General features: G+C 33.8%; 1 protein-coding gene across 10 annotated transcripts in view; it reads right to left on the bottom strand.

Annotated features, from left to right (window-relative positions):
- Positions 1 to 1008: 1008 nt before the first annotated feature.
- Wasf1 (WASP family member 1) overlaps positions 1009 to 18156 on the bottom strand; it is a 103573-nt gene continuing 86425 nt past the window's right edge. For 8 of the 10 annotated variants that reach the window (XM_087208670.1, XM_087208667.1, XM_087208672.1 and 5 more), the window contains 7 exons: positions 12951 to 13085; positions 9136 to 9289; positions 7689 to 7806; positions 6431 to 6603; positions 4625 to 4804; positions 2773 to 3401; positions 1009 to 1865 (listed from right to left, as the gene is read on the bottom strand). In XM_087208670.1, coding sequence (XP_087064796.1) covers positions 1708 to 1865; positions 2773 to 3401; positions 4625 to 4804; positions 6431 to 6603; positions 7689 to 7806; positions 9136 to 9289; positions 12951 to 13085 — 1547 coding nt within the window. In that variant the 3' untranslated portion in view covers positions 1009 to 1707. The remainder of the gene's footprint in view (positions 1866 to 2772; positions 3402 to 4624; positions 4805 to 6430; positions 6604 to 7688; positions 7807 to 9135; positions 9290 to 12950; positions 13086 to 18156) is intronic. The other 2 variants (XM_004873976.4, XM_087208674.1) reach the window with 1 other exon arrangement.

The raw sequence follows: 18156 nt of genomic DNA on the forward strand, positions 1-18156 counted from the left end.
CCCAAAAGAGCAAATCAAATCTTTTATGAAAGCCTTTACAAATGTTTTTATATCCAAATTGAATGGCTAACCCTAACTGAACTTGGTTCATTATTTCTATTTAACAAAAATTATACATCATTTAGTTATTTGCCTGAATAATCCCTAAATTATCAATTTACTAACTGCCCTCAGGTGTCAACTATGTATTCCCACAATGATGTTACGTGAAATTACTATAATACACTTAGGTATAAGACAATAAGCATTTATTTTTACTCATACATTTATGGGTCAGTGGCTGGGCGGGGCTGGGCTGGCTTGCTCACCTGTCAGCCAGCAGGTGAGATGGCTTGGCTGGTCTAAGATGGTCTCACCAGGGATAACATGAGGTTTCTGATGTTCAGTAGGTTACCCTGGTCTTATTCTCAGGACAAAGAGAGGGTTCTGAGAGTGAGGCTAAAACTAACAAGACGTCTTGGGGTCTAGGTTTAGAATTGCCATAATATCATTTTTGCCATATGCTATTGGCCAAATTGAGTCATAAGGGCAACCGGATTCAAGGGAGTGACAATATACCTCACCTGGGAAGAGCTGAAACTGTACTGAGAAAGGCACAGATTCAGGCAAGGCTGAAGACGGCAAATCACTTTTAAAATCAACACACCCAAACCTCATTTGGTAAACTAAGTAATCTGATTCTAATGATGCTTCCCTTCCATCCTTGAATTTGACAACTTATTTTATCATTATAAAATATAATGTCAAGGTACAGTATGCTGAAATTAGATGGCAAGTTGAGATTTTAAGAGCATAAAGAATTGAGAAATACAGTTTTTGTAACCTTGGGAAAAAATGACTTAAAACTACTGTACAACACTAGACAATAAGAATATGCAAAACTAAGAGATTATATTGATGAAGTTGTTTCTTAAATTTTCATTTACTGTCTATATACTTAGAGCCTACTTTACAGTATTTATTTGATGAACTATCAGAAGTCATTTTATTCAAAGAGCAAAACCCATGAACTTTTAAAATGAACCATTTATTAAATCAGACTGTTATTCTTAACAGTTATGTAAGTTACATATATGTTTAATTCAGAGTATTTCACATGAAAAAATTTTAAACTCCTATAAGCAAGCAAAATCGTATCACACAATATGTAAGTGGGAAAAGGGTACTGCTAAACATTCAAATAAGGCAAGTATTTAAAACAATAAAATAATAAAAAATTTAAGCATTCCTTTAAGAGAATTCAACACTACAAGCTAAATGTACTTTCTGAGTGTATTCATATATTCAAGGCAGTGTTTCTTCTTTTAAAACATCAAGAAATGGAATAAGGCTCATTAATAGACACAGCTGCCCTCAAGATTTCAATCTCAGTTGCTTTCTTTAAATTAAAAGTCACAAAGTGCACAATTAACATATATCAAAAAACTGAATCTGCTACTCTAACAACAGCTGTCCATGCTTAACACTTAGTGGTTTACTGGACCAAATTATGTCTTTTCAGGGAAAAAAAATAAGATAAGCCACTGTAAAATATTTAGTTTGAATTGTATGCTAATACTCTTCTTAGAAACCAAAAATTATGGAGGAAGGGGTTATTTATTATAAGGAATAGAAAGCAAAACACTAGAGTGACCAAACATTTTCAAAGAACAAGCACCACAAAGGACATCTGCATTCAGTTTTGTAATATTTATCAATGCACTTTTCTTACTCCAACCAATCTACTTCATCAAATTCTGAATCATCTTCTGAGTCACTATATTCCACAGCAATACGTCGAGAGAGGATGGTGGCAACATCATTTTCAATGCGTTCATGCTTAGCTTCTTGTTCACGCTGCTCTTCTACTTTGCGTAGCTGAATACCTGATTAGTAAATCCAAACCATTAATTTTAAATGAAAATGCTAAACACAAGACATTATTCATCTTTCTGAAGTAAAATCAAATACATATAAGAAATACTAATTGGAAAATAAAAAGAGATATTAAAAAAGAAATTGAAGGAATCATTTTCAGAGAGCCATCAAATCTTTCAGCATGTTATCATCTGTGAATTAGTTGGTGAAACTTACCAGATAATCCAATGGATACCTACAGTTTATCCATCACAGTCTACTGTACCTCCCTGCTTACCACTCTCTAAAAAGTTAACCAGGTGAGACATTTCTTCTATAACTTCTATGGCCAAATAAATTAAACATTGCCAAATATATTTTCTGTGGCTTTATTATGTCCTGAAATTGAAGGAAAGGCACCACTATTCATTCTTATATTCCTGGTGCTTGAAATATAATAGCTGCTTAGAAAATACTGACTGAATAAATGAATAAATATGAGAAGTCTTTCTTTTGTTACTAAGGGAAAACTTTTAATCCTTTACAGGAATCTAGTAAAACAAGTGTCACTGATAACCAAAATGAATAGCTTTAACACTGAAGAAAATATCATTTTTAAAGGAGTTAATGTTTATATAAAGCATAATACAAAGGATTTTAATTAAATTTTCTATAACATTTAAGTTGGATGCTTTATACATCTCATTCAATAAACATTTTAAGAATCCCCACTAAATATGAAAATAAAATCATTATATTCATATTTTTTGAAAATGATTTAAAATGTAAGTTGGATCTAGCTTTACTTTCTAAATGCTATTTATACAAAAACATGATTATTTAAAATTTTACAATGAGAAATGTACTATTGTCTTAAATATTTAGAATATTTCCAATACTGCCATAACAATGTTTTCCATGACCTTGAGAAATTACCTTTTCGTATTGCTTCCAGTAGTACACTCCTGGCATCACTGATTACAGGTAGGGTTGATGGGTGACGCTTTGGCTCAGAAGCAGATATAACTTGTGATGGAGGAGATGGAGGCATTAATGGAACATGCGGACCTGGGGCAGTAGATGGAGTTGGATGTAGCCCAGAGGGAGGATGAGCAAGAGCTGCAACTGTGACAGGTGATGATGGTCGAATGCCAGGTGGAGGCAGAGGAGGCGGTGGTGGGGGTGGAGGCAGCCCCTGGACTTCACCTTGTGGGAGTGGATGAACTGGTACAGTTTCACATACTGGGGCAGCCCTAGCTACTGGTGGAGAGGGCTGTACTAGAGGAGGTGCAATTGGAGGAGGAGCTGGGTGAAGAACTCCAGGGGCAATTTGGAGAGGAGCTGGAGGTGGTGGTACTGCTGGAGCTTGCAAAGCAGTGGCTGGTGGTGGAGGTGGGGGAGGTACTGGCGGGGGAGGAGTTGAAGTCATTGAAGCTCTTAATGAAGAAGTTGACAAAGCAGATGGAAGAGGTGGTGGAGGAGGTGGGGGAGTGGGGCTCACAAACACAGGTGTTCTGCCTGTAGCTGGTGACTGAGGACGATTTTCTATCAAACCTGTAGTAGAACTGAAATGATAAAGAGATCCTGGCAAGTTACTAAAACAGGAAAACTAAATTTAAAAAAATCAAAGAAATTGTAAATGACTATTTACATCAAAGTAGATGAATTAATACGTTCCTTTAGAAATTTTAAATTCTTCAACACTATTTCAAAGGAAATGAAAACTAAAAGTAAATCAATAAGAAAATTAGTGGGTATGTTTTGGTTTGTAATATTCTAAATGATCTCATCCTCTCATCCAACTTTCATGTCCACTCAAGCATTTTATGCTTATTTTGATAAACAAAATGCTCAATTCTATACTGTGATAGTAATTTCTGTAATGACTCAACATTTATCATGTTGCAGTATTTGTAGCAATGTTTGTGGCTAATATGATGCTGTATGTATATTGCAACTATGAAGACTCATCATCTGTCATTTCAGTGAAGTCAATGACAGCTAATTAAAAACCACAAAGGAAATTTACATTTCTCTTCCAGAGGCTGGAACATCAAATGAGTTAGTGACAGAAGGCTGGTTTTTTGTTTTTTGGCACTGAGGATCAAACTCAGAATCTTGTGTTTGCAAGCGAGGCGCAGTACCGCTGAGCTAAATCCCAGCCTAAGGCTGGCTTTTTAACTAAAACTTGTAAAGCTGATCTCTACTTCTCCATCAGAAATTTTCTTTAATCTTTTTCTATTAAAAATGTATAATTTGGATAACTGACCAGATGAAATTCAAAATAGCTTTAGTGAAAGATCATTACAAGCAACTGCCTATTGTCTTTGAAGTTCTTTAAGTATTTTTCTTAATATCAAATTAACATTCCAATCTTTAGTTCCTATTACTTAGACCTTTACCACATTTCAAAAAATTCTTGCTTTTTTTATTATACTGTACATGATATGCTTAATAACAAAGCTATAATAAAATGAAACACATTTTAGTTTTTAAAGTAAATTCTTATTAGCCAAATTTTCCCAGAAGGATGTGTCAGCTCTAATTACATGCTGGCATCCTACACATCTAATGTGACCAGCTCCTTCTTTCTATAAATAAAGTTTTACTGAAATACAACACATTCATTTGTACATGTATAGTATATGCTTCCATGTAACACTGAAAGAATCAAGTAATTGTATCAGAAACCACATACCCAGAAAGCTTAAAAATTTACTCTCTGATCCTTTAAAAATAAAGGTTACTGACCCCTAAAATAAAAGATCATATTCTCATCCCGACATACCTGATACAGGTAGGAATGGGTTTCACATCTCCTGCTCCATGCATGGGTGGAGGAGGAGGTGGTTCATGGGGTCTGACTAAGACCCTTTCCTCAGCTCTAGTGAGAAGCTCACTCATCTGACTAAATGGCAAGGCAGAAAGTGAGTAAGATCCATCCATATGATCCACATATGTCTGAGGTCTGAAAAAAAAATATACAATATAAGTGATTTTTCTTGAATTATTAGAGAAATGAAGTATAAAGTTTATCCTCTGAATGTCAATATTTTAACTATTTTTTAAAAACTTACAGAAATTTATTACATTAATATTATTTTTCAAACAAAGAAGGCCATTCACAGTATAACTTTCCCTTGTTAATTAAGTTTATTATGACTACCATTACCACTAGTTTAGGTTTGTTTTATTATTTTAAATAGAATACTAATTCAATTCATAAGGATTAAAAGTATTACATATATATTCTTATAAATATGAAAATTAACTGGTATACAGCAAATCATGTCCAAAATTATCAGCCTCTATTTAATTTTTTTCTTTACAAGAAGCTGCTGCTGTCAGAAAGAATATGAAAAACTTAATTTTCTGGCACTTGGGTTTGTTTTCCTAAACTTATGACTTCCAAAAAGTCCTGCACTAGGGAGAAAGTCTTCCCTGATTCCAGCACCACAGAAGTGGCTAGATACACTGCTTTCGTCCTCTCAGTGTTTCAAAGTGTAAGAATACAATACTTTTTTTTTTTCCTGGTACTGGGAATAGAACTCAGGACCTTGCACTTGCCAGGCAGGCATGGCTCCACTGAGCTAAATCCCTGCCCTAAGAATACAGTATTTAGAAAACAGCTGAGTAACATAGCAACATGTGACTTAGATCAGACTCAAGCAAAATTTTAGCTCACTTATGTGAAGGTTTTATTTACTGATTGCAGTGCATTCTGAGAACAAAGTTCAATTTTCACAGGCAAATGAGAAATTATCATATTTACACTAGTAGGTCAGATATATACTTTAATGATGTACCTGTAAGTAGAAATGTTTGTCTACAGATCATACAGTTTTAATCTTAATTTTCAGCTTCAGTAATAAAGACAGTATCTCTCAGGTATATATTCTTCTTAAAATAGGCTAAGATATTTCACACTTCTGGCCACTAACACATGTATTATTCAGAAGAAAATAGTAAGCTCTTGTTCATTTAAAAATCAACATGACAATACATAAATGAATTTCTTCAGAGATATACACCAGTATAATATGTTTGTTATGGTAGCAAGTTACTTAGATTAGGGCCTGTGACCAGTAAGAAAGGCAAAGGATCTATTTGTATTTCTGTAAGAGAAGATGAATAATTTTGATAGTTCTGATACATCTAAGGTAGGAAAAGTAGCATATAAAGGAAGCCAGAGAATAGAAAAAAGACAAAATAGAATCCCTTCTCAACTCTTATTTTATTTGCAAAAAATCAGTAATACTTCAAAAAATTTCCCAACCCCATTCTATTATGAAATTCTAGTAGATTCTGCATGAAATACTGAAAGGGAGTTGAGACTGCAGATGAAAGCTGAAACAACCCCGAAAATCATTTACTCCAACCACCTCTTCCTACAAATGACAAAAATAAAGTCAAAGTATAAAAATAACTTTTCCTAAGGTGAGACGTCAATGGGCTCAGTGATTAGAGTTTTGAAATCATCTTTACATTTACAACAAGGTCTTCCAGGTCAATATTTCAAGGACCCAAGACTTAGAAGTGCAGATATCACAAACAAAACACTGTCATATCTTTAAGAAAAGAAAAAAAGAGAAACCTTGTTTCAAAATGAGAGGCAGGGCCATTAGCAACTTCGATATGCTTATGTAAGAGATTAGCATCATCTTCAGCCAGCTCTGGACCTTGGGCCAGCTTCTGCCACTCTCTCCGCCTGTCATGAGGTGCTCTTGGCACTTTTTCTGGTTCATGAGGACGATCTAGATTTTTCTGCTATAACAAATGTATAAAACAAAGCCAAATTTTTAAGTGTTAACTTTTTTAAAAAAGAGGTTACAACAAAATTCTAATATCAATATTAAAAAAAACAATGTGCCACTCAACAGAAAACAGGTTCTTTACACAACAGGAAAAAGAAGTGATTTCAACAGGGTAGAAAGTGTTGAAAAGTCTAGAGTAGATATTACAAATATCAAATACCCAAAGGGGCATGATAGCATACAGGAATGAAGCCAGGCAGGTATAAGATGGGGCATTTGGTGAACCAGATAGACATGTCCTAAGAAATTCTAAAATTCAAAATTCCCGTGTTTGGCAAACAAAATGGGCCTACAGATATAATTTCGGTTGCCAATCACTAGCTTTCAAACTCTAGCTAGAACACAGAGGCACTGTCTAGCCTGGAAGATGGTAACAAGAGGGCATTATAGGATTGGGGAAAGTAGAGATAGCTATAGAAGAAACAAAGGAATAATGAAGACAGACTTGGCACCTTTCAAACTTCTGCCTGAATCCAATTTGCTTCTTCCTTTTACATTATTAAAATGAAATAAAGCATATCCAAGTGAATTTTATTAGAAAGTGGAAAATGACAGCATAGCAGACAGATAGGAATATTTTGAGAATATAATCTTTCCAAAACATTTAGAAAACATTTAGGATAGCTCTATGACATGAAAATATTAGCTTAATTTACTTACTTTACCAGTATCTGTACAACATTCCCTTGTCTCTTTGTACTGGAATCCCCTTCTATTTCCTGGTCCACTTAATGAGTAGTTTTAACAATAAGCTTTGTTCCAAGTGTTTATCACCCTGTCTGCTGGCTAAAGCAGATGCTGTTTTGTGCTACCCTAAACCCTACGTGCACATCTCTGTTATGGCACTTACTATGCTATACTATAATAATCTAATTGTTTATCTGTTCCCCATTAAACCGATCTTTATAGTTATAAAAATTTCCATATATGGACCCAACAAAATAAGACTGTCAAAAGTACAGGATTAATAAAGTTACACATATAAAACAAAATATAAATATACAAAAATAACTTTAATTTTAAAATCTCTTCTAATACCTTCTGTTTCCTCTTTTCCTTCCTCTTATCCTCTGTATCTTGCAACATTTTTTCTTTCCACAGATCAAAGAAATACGAAGGATTGGTATAAAACTTCAAACCTTCTTTACCATCATCTCTGCAATATACCATTTAAAATATATTAGTAAGACAGAGAAGCAATCAGAACAGAAATAATTTTAAAAAACTGTTTTAGGGCCGGGGATTTAGCTCAGTGGCACTGCGCTTGCCTTGTAAGCACAAGGTCCTGAGTTTGATCCCCAGTACCAAAAAAATAAAAAAGAAAAGAAATGTTTTACCTCCCACATTAATAAAACATAGCCATGTTAAAATATTGTCAAACAGAACACTGAAGGCAATACAAAATTTATTACAAATCAGAAAGGAAACTAAAGAAAGTAGAAAGCCAGATACTTTTCAGAGTTAGAATTAATAAAAGTTAATTAAAGTGCAACTGGGCAACTTCCATCCTTAACTTCTGAATATTCTGCTGAATACCAAATTTTATACAAGTCCTTTGAGAAATTTCAATAATTACAAATAATTCTGCCACAGTTAAAAGCCTGAAAAGACAGTAACATCATTTAGAAGAGAAATTTTAGTTTCTGCCAGGACTCTTTTATTATCTTACTAGATCCAAAAGATACTACCTAACAGTCATCCTAACAGTACAATGACCTACATACTGGTTTACAGTTTCAAATAACTATTTGGATATCACTTATACCCAATGACCTGCAAATTGATTTACAGTTTCAAATAACTATTTGGATATCATTTTATTCAAGATATGTGTTGTGCATCTTAAATTACCAACGTAACCAATCATGTGAAAGATCTCCAAAAAAAGGCTAATTCAGATTTTAAGTGGTAAAATGCATTTTTGAGAGATATTATACTTTTTTTTTCTTTTTTTGGTACTGGGAATTGAATTCAGGGCCTTGTGCTTGCCAGGCAGGCACTGCACTGCTGAGCTACATCCCTGGCTCTTGATACTATATATTCTTTTTTTTTTTTGGTACCAGGGATTGAACTCAGGTCCTTGCGCTTGCGCAGCAGGGAGTGAAACCACTGAGCTAAATCTCCAGCCCTATACTATATATTCTTTATGCAAAAAGAATATGTCAAGAGTATACATGTCAAGAGTAGCTAGAAGAAGCAAAAATGACATTAGACAACAACTCCTTAACCCTTCATATTAATAGGCATGCCAGTGGATTTTCTTAATAATACTTGTCAAAATAACTCCCTTAAATAGGTCCTAACTTTTGTACACCAGAACCTTAGGGACTCATCTATAGTGAATGAAGCAAAAGGTGTTTCTGAAGGAAGGTAGGGAGGGCTCTCTGTGTTGGCCAGAAGCCAAATAAAGAATGTTTAGGGATTTGGCATTTAAGTCTGAAATGTGAGATAAATAACAGACCTTCTTATTTATTAACCTACTGACCTATAAGGAGTGAGTATATTGAGAGGTGGAGGTTGTTCACAAACATCGTATGTTTCCTGTAATGGAATAGGCAAAGTCTTGCGGTCAAAAAGCTGCTGATCCTGAATTGTAGAACTTCGGAAAGCTTTTCTCATTGTTATATCTTGCAGAGACACTAAAACAAAAGCAATTCATATTTTATGATTTAATTAGAAGTACATACTCATATTCTGTATTTTTTTAACAGTTGGCATCGCTCAAAAGGTTGTGATCATAGTGAGGTCTGAGTCAGGAACCATTTCAAATGCTCTATCATTATATTTATTGCTATTATTCCACACCTCATTTTCCCAGTCAGATCAGTTTTAATACAACTTGTGATTTCTAAAGCTCATTAGGTCCTGATAACTGAAACATATCTATACACCAAATATATCCTTTTCTTTTCTTTACAAACTTCCATTCTTGCCATTCTTGGCCCCCACCACCTTTGATTCTCTTCTTTTTCTCTGTGATCTTTGTGGACTATCCTTTTTTTTTTTTTGCATCTTCTCTTATTCCTTCTCATTAGTTTATAGCTAGCAATAACTCTCAAAGAATTTCTTGGTTATCGGTGGCATTCTGGGTTAAACACACTGTTGACCTCTTATTATATATACTATAAATATTATACACGTACTATAAACGTAAAACAAACTTAAAGAATATTATCAAGTGCTGGGTGATCCACATTATTCTATATTTCACTTATCTTTTATCTGTACTATAAGGATTTCTACCTAACCTTAAGTTCTTAAAGATTGGAGACTGTCTTGTAACTCAGTCAATATCTTGTAGATCAATATCCCCAGTAATTAGCACAACCCTATCACATATATGATTTAAAACTAACACCATTTACTTTTTTTCTTGGCCTGTGCAGCATGTTAAAATAACATAGGGCTGGGATCTAGCTCAATGATGAAGAATTTTTCTAGCATGCACAAGGACCTGGGTTCTATTCCCAGGCACCATGGGGCGGGGGGGGCATCAAATATAGTATCCTTAATTCTTAGTGATTTCTTCATATTTAAAAAGTAAGTAACTTCTGACATATGAAATACAGCCTTAAATTTTCACTTTATCCATAGTAAAATCTGTGACCAATTGTTGTAACAATCCTAAACTATTCTTCTCACTAAAATAGATCTCCATCATTCTCATAAGTAAAATTCATTCAACATCAAGATTTGGATCTATGGGACAGATGGAGCAAGGAGACTGGCTCTACAGCAGTCATTTAAATTGCACATGATTGCACTTCCAACAATTTCACTGATACACAACTTGTAACACACATAAACACCACAATAAAATTAAGAGAAGGAAAAGGTTTTTCCTTATTATAACTGAAGAGTGTATAAGGAGACACTTAACCAACACCCACTATAGGGACTAGATGCTTCCGCTGATTTTCATTTAATCTTTACAACAATTTAGTAAAATAGGAATGATTATTCCATTTTTAAATACAAGAAAGTCAAGCCTAGAAAATACATAATAAGCAGCAAAGCTAAAACAAAAACCTCTGATCTATCTTTGGGGATAATCCTTGTGTCATAATACTACAAACTGTTCCCATTGAGGCTATCAGAAGCAGCTTGTGTTGTGTGCAATCAAAATGGACCAGTTGTTGCCACTCTATGTATTAACCCCAAGTATTCTTAACTTTTACTATTAAACCTAAGTAACCAGGAACCAAGGGCTTAATCTCCCAAGACTCTGTTGATAAATGGTATACAGACCGTGTATGGTAATGAGCATGATGTACTTTCCTACCTTCCACTTCTGTCAATTAACATTTGTGTTACTGTGACAAAGGCCCTTCCAAGTTGTCAAACGAATACCTGATATCACTTAAACAACAGTATACAACACCTAACCACATAATGTGTAAACACTGAATTAAATTGAATTGAATTAAAAATAACTATACAAGTGTGTGTTCATAACTCTTTCTTTACACATTTTCTAAGTTATACTGGTAGTTTTTACAGTTATTACCTAATGGTAATAAAAAATATTAATACTATAGTCTGTAACTTAGTATTCATAATGTTAGTGTGTTTGAATTCTGAGTTTCAATATCTAGGTTAAATAACCCTTCTAAACAACCTTCCCAAAACAATTTGAAATTAAGTGGTTCAGCTTCTAGATTCATTCTTCTCTACTATTGCACATAATTGTAAATGAAATTGTACACAATTCTGAAATACATATACTTAATTTTTATTTGTTACATATGAAAACTGTCATCAGTACTGCCACATGACATACATTTATAACTAAGTATGTGAACTATTTAGAAAGAAAACTCTGCAACATAAATTATAAAGTATAGATGGCCATAAAATATTTTTTTACTGCTAGAAATTATTTCAAGAATTTCATAAAATATAACTAATCTACATACTTCAAAGATATCACCAAGAAAAAAATAATAAATGGGCAGATGCTGAATGGATATTTCTCCATAGAAGATACACAATGGCTTATAAGCACATGAAAAGACACTCAGTATCATTAGTCATCAGGAAATACAGGCTACGACGTAAGTGAATACTGAAAACATGATGGTAAGTAAAAGTACTCTTCATTCACATGAAATGACCAAACAGGCTAATCTGAATATAAAAAGTACAGTAATGATTCCTAGGAGATGGGCAGGGAAGGGAAAATGGAGAGTGACTACTAAGGAGTATGGGTCTTCTTTAGGAATGATAAAAATGTTCTATAATTGACTATAGAGGTAGTGGCATAACTCAAACATATTAAAAAAATCGCTCAACTGCATGCTTCAAATTTTAAATGACGAGTTATAAGGCATAAAATAAACAAATAGAGCTTTGTTTTTTCTTGTATCCAGAGCTGAGTTTATATTTCTTGCAAGTAGTATAAACTTAGCATATTTCTCTCCTTATTTACACCCTAAATTAGATTATGTCAAAAATAATTTGTTCCATCACCAAGACATGCACTGTTATGTTGTGTTTTACCTTTTGCTTATTCAGTCATATCATTTAATATTTTCATTGTACAATTTAAAAATGTTATCAAACAAAAAAAGCATTTTGAAGTTATAAGATATTCACATTAAACAATTCTCTATAGTAAGTGAAAACTATGTTCTTAGTAGTTCTATTTCCTTTTGTAAATTAGAAAAAAAAGAGGTATCCGAGAAACTTTAACATTCATTTATGCTTCTGTCAAGGCAAAAAAATGCTTTTATCAGTAAGATTTCTATCATTATTTTACCCAGCAATGTGGCTTTTTAACCTAATATCCCCAATTTAATCTTGGCACAGAAATTTCTTCCCTATGCACCGCCAATTTGTTTTTGAAATATTCATTTAAAGTGGGTAGTGACATTCAGTTAAATGACTAGGTCTGACTATCGTAATATGTACACACAAAAACATACTCAAAGGAACTACATTCTTATGGAATGAAAACTTAGGATTCTAGGTACTCATCAAGTAATTTTTACTTCTAAGACAAATGTATACATATAAGTCATAAAGGAGCAAAAAGAAAATTGAAGAAAAGGTCTGTTTAAAAGGTCTATCAGATTCAGAGCTAAATAGTTACAAAAGGAAGAGATAAAAAGAGTAGAAATGAAAAGCCACTCCAATGGTATTTATAGATAATACACTGATGTATTATTATAGCATACACCAAAGGTCACAGGTAAAAAAATATGTAATAAATTCATGTTTAACACTGTTCTTAAATATACTACTGCTCATCTCATCTATCTTACAATACATATGTGGAAAAATATAACATGAATAACTTACATTCTTCCTCTTTAGGGTCAAGCTGTGTAACACTAACAGATAGGCGATCCACACGTTCCTGCAATGAGTTAACTCTGAAGGAAAAACTATGTGCTTCATTGAATAATTCCCCAAATATATCTTCAGCATATTTACCTAATCAAAAATAAAGCATATACAATAAAATTCAATGTGATCATGATCAGAGATATATTAAACAATTTAATATTTAAAAGTGCTGTCCTGTTGAATTTAGCATTTATTTAGAACTATTTTAAACTTTAAACTCTAGCTTAAACATAAAGTCACTAAAGCATTATTGGGGGAGGGGGCACAAACCCTGAGAAACCTGATTTTAAATCCTCTACAACTTTCTTCTGGATCACTTACATCTAAAATGGAAATACTCTCCTTGCTTTATCCATATTTACCTACCTGATAAGGGTTAGGGAAAATTATCTTGTGAAAGTATATACAAATAATATGTCTTTCAAAGTCAGCATGTATAAAGAGACTCTACACTAGCACTGAATTTCAGACTACATGACAGAATGCAAGACTTTTCACAAGTCTAGATGTTCTGTCTCAGATATGCCCAAAACACAGATTCAGAAAACTTATCAGGAACCCACTGCATTCTCCTATATTTTCTTTTAAAAAAATCATCAAAAATTGAAAATCCTTGTATTTCTCACATCATGTAAATCCCTATTACCAAAAAGAGTAAATCAAAATAACCAGAAGAACATCTTGCCATTGATGAATTTTGAACAGAGGGAGAAAACAGATATTTAAACAAATACAAAAGCAATTCAATAAACAGTAAGTCCAATTCCTTGTTCCATTCACTGAGACTTTGGTATCAATTTTATTCTTAAGAATAAAACTATCAGTCTCAGGAAGAAATTATATGCAAAGAAGACAGAGAGCAAAGGTCCTGGCAGTGTACCTGACCGAAAGCAGGCCAAAAACAGGGAGCGCTTAACTGTAGCATCAGGTAAGAGCCACAGAACAAAAAGATGCACTAACTTACATATGTGGGACGGTGTTCAAGACACCATGAGAGACACTGAGTTTCCCTGGCAGTAAGACAAGCACCCAAATGAAGAAAAAGGCGATATAAAATTATTCATTTATTCAACAAATCCTATGGATACAAATCCTCGAGACACAGAGACAGAAGAGATAATTTCCTTTCTACAGGAAATCAATTTAATATAGAAAACCTCAACTTACTATCTCTGTTCCCCCTGAAATGATATGCAGAATTTGATGCATTTGCACTTTTCTGGAGAGAAATCCCATAACTTTTAAACAAATCTTTAAGAGTATAACACACACACACACACACACACACACACCAAAGCACCTTGTGGATACCATCACATCCCATCCATTCTAATACCTCTTCTTACTTTTCAATCTACCTCTTCCCTTCCTGAGAGAATGAAGTTTACACTGTGAAACTGTGTACATAACTGAATTTCAACCACCTTTACCTTTATTATATCACTTTTCTACTCAGGAACCTACATCTCATTATTCATGAGCGAAATTTAAATCCCTTGCCACAATCAGGCTCCAATTTACTTATCCAGTATCATCTGTCTCTTTAATCTCCCTGTATATACATTATTTTTCCCTCTATTCATTTACTAAGGTCACACATGTTGAAATACCTTCCTTCCCCATTCTTCTCTACCTCTTCAAATTCTTTTGTTAGAAGCCCAAATTCAGCAAGCTTCCCTTAATGATTTTAACTAACATCTTTTTATTTATTATTATTATTAAAGTTTGAGCCTTGCCTGGGCAACTTAGTGAGACCCTGTCTCAAAATAAATGACAAGGACTTGGGATGTAGGTCAGTGTGAAGATCCTGGATTCAATCACCAGTAGCACACACACAAACACACAATTTACTTTATGCTAAATGACTTCTTTCCAGTTTTTATGAAATTTCAATTCTTTGTTCATCAATTCTTCCTTTGCTGTATACTATTTGTTTTAGTTGGTTATTGTTTTAGTTACATGCCTCATTCTATTATGTTCCTTCTACCTCTTTCAATTCTTGGAAGCACAAATGTTTGGAAACCATATAAAATTTGAATTATCACAGTAAAAGTAAACAGGCTCTGGGAGCAGCATTGATTATGTTATATGCAAGGTACTTTAATACATGCAGTTATTTGCATATGTTGAACTGTTCCTGCAACCCTGGGATGAATGCTACTTGGTCAGGGTGTCTGATCTTCTTGATGATCTTCTGCATTCTATTTGCCAGTATCTTATTAAGGATTTCTGCATCTATGTTCATTAGTGACATTGGCCCACAGTTCTCTTTTTCAGTTGGGTCTTTCTCTGCTTTGGTGATCAAGGTGATGCTTGCTTCCAGGAATGAATTCGGGAGTATTGTTTTCCTTTCAATTTCATTAAAGAGTTTAAACAGTAGTGGCAATAGTTCTTCTCTAAATATCTTGTAGAATTCAGCAATGAAGCCACCAGGACCCAAGCTTTTCTTAGTTGCTAAGTTTTAAATTATGTTTTCAATTTCATTGATTGATATTGGATTGTTTAGAATATTTAGGTCCTCTTCGTTCAACTTTGGTAATTCATACGTATCTAGGAATCTGTCCATTTCTTCTGTGTTTTCCATCTTATTGGCCTATAGGTTCTGGAAGTAGGTATTGATGATCCTCTGGATTTCTGCTGGGTCCGTTGTAATTTCATCCTTTTCATTCCTAATTGCATGGATTTGGGCCTTTTCTTTCCTTTTTCTGAAAAGGTTGGCTAAGGGTTTGCCAATTTTGTTTATTCTTTTGACGAACCAACTCTTGGCTTCACTGATTTTTTTGTATTGTTCTTAGTCTCCATTGCATTGATTTCTGCTCTGATCTTTATAATTTCCTCCCTTGTATGAGCTTTGGGTTTGTCCTGCTCTTCTTCTAGAAGCTTGAGGTTCCACATCAGATTGTGTAATTGAGCTTGCTCTGTTTTCCTAATGTGAGTATTCACTGCTATGAATTTCCCTCATAAGACTGCTTTCATTGTGCCCCATAGATTCCGATATGTTGTAGTGATATTTTCATTTAATTGTAGGAACTATCTGATTTCTTCTTTAATTTCTTCTGTGACCCACTGGTTATTCAGATGTTGTTCAATTTCCATGTGTTTATAAAATTCTTGCAGTTTCTTTTGCTACTGATCTCCAATTTCATCGCACTATGGTATGATAATGTACAGGGGATAACTTCAATTCCTTTGTACTTAAACATGTTCTATGAGCAAGTATGTGGTCTATTTTGGAGAATGACCTGTGTGCAGCTGAAAAGAATGTGTACTCTGATTTTGTGGGGTGGAACTGTCTATAAACATCTGTTAAATTCATTAGTTCAAGTTTGAGTTCTAGTATTTCGTTATTTTCTGTCTAGTTGATCTATTTGTGACAGTGGGGTACTGAGGTCTTCCACTACTACTACTGTATTAGTGCTTATTTGAAATTTCATGTCTGTTAGTATTTGTTTTATATAGTTGGGCACAATAGTATTTGGTGCATATATGTTTATGATTGTCATCTTTTCCTCTTGGATTGTTTGTTTTACAAGGATGTAATGTTCTTCTTTGTCCCCTTAATCAGTGTTGGTTTGAAATCCATTTGATCTGCAAAGAGGATAGCTACTCCTGCTTTTTTTCAGGTTTCTGTCATATGGAATATTGTTTTCCACCCTTTAACTTTCAGTCTATGAGTTTCTTTTTGAATTAAGTGTGTTTCTTGTATGCAGCCTATTGTTGGATCTTGCTTCTTGACACATTCTGCCAGTCTATTTCTTTTGATTGGTGAATTGAGACCATTAACATTGATGGTTATAACTGATATGTATGACTTATCCTTGTTATGACCTTTTCTTTTTGTTGGATTCTCACATGGGCTTATTTATTCTATCTACGGGCCTTTTAAATTTAATTTCAGTTCTCACTATGTCAAGTGGGAAAACTGCCAGAAAACAGGCTAATTTCAGAGTAATAAACTATTGTTCCACTTTGCTATGATAGTTTGTGTTTTCCTCTTTATTTTTGAATTTCTACAAACTACTTAGAAAATGCCTATGTGGCCTCTGATTCCAAATGTGAAGCACCTGAAATATAACATAGTTATATTTTTACAAGGTATTTGTATTCTTAGAGTTTAGCTACAATATAACCATGTGCTTACTGACAGATGTTGCCTCTATGGACTCTATCACACTAAAAAATTCCTTGCATTTTTCACATATAGTTTATATTAGAAATGTTAGTATTATAAATTCACATAATCATATTAATTCTAAATTATGTATTGGGCATATACCTAAAACAAGATGCCTGTATTATACTGAAAAGTTCACTTTAAGAAATGTTTTGTCTAAAGTTATTTCTATGCTCTCAACATGTATCTTAACATTAATACATTGATGTACTTGTGTATACATAATAAATATTTTACATGAAGTCACGTTACATTAGATCAATCAGTGGTAGGCCGTGAAAAAGTCAGCAAAATATCTTTAAACAACATGTTCAAAAGGGTAGATAACTTACACCTTACAGAATCATTACTAAACTATGTTGTTCAGTAGGTTAGGTGTACTAAATGAGTTTTTGACATATTTTCAACTTATGATGGGCTAATTTTATGTAACTCAGCATGACAACAGTTTAACATTTATACTGTTTTAGCTGTGATATCTAGAAATGTTTTAAAGTACAGTATATGGTAGGGTATGTGTGGGTTATTTGCAAACACTATCCCATATTAAAAAAGGGACTTTGACCACCTGTGAATTTTGGTATCCAAAGAGGGTCCTAGAACCAATTCCCCATAGATACTAAGGAATAATTGTACTCCATCATAAAAAGAAAAGACCAAAGTTAAAAGAAAAGGGAATGGCCAGCTGTGGTGGTACATGCCTATAATCCCAGCACTCGGGAGGCAGAGGCAGGAGGATCGCCACGAGTTCCAGACCAGCCTGGGCTACAAAGTGAGTTCAGGGTCAACCTGAACACAAAGCAAGACTTTGTCTCAAAAAAAAAAAACAAAAAAACAAACAGGGAATGAAGAGCCAACCCTAACTATTAGGAGAATCTATGTTGATGAGTATTGGCTGACTGGATAAATCTAGGACCCCTTGGAGAATACATGTAGGCCAAGAACACCCAATTTTATTTTTAAAATGAAATGTAGATGTCTTAT

This window comes from Heterocephalus glaber, unplaced genomic scaffold, assembly GCF_053883595.1.
Source record: "Heterocephalus glaber isolate CG9 unplaced genomic scaffold, H.glaber_assembly_v1.0 deba00000942, whole genome shotgun sequence".
Classification (NCBI taxonomy): Eukaryota; Metazoa; Chordata; class Mammalia; order Rodentia; family Bathyergidae; genus Heterocephalus; species Heterocephalus glaber.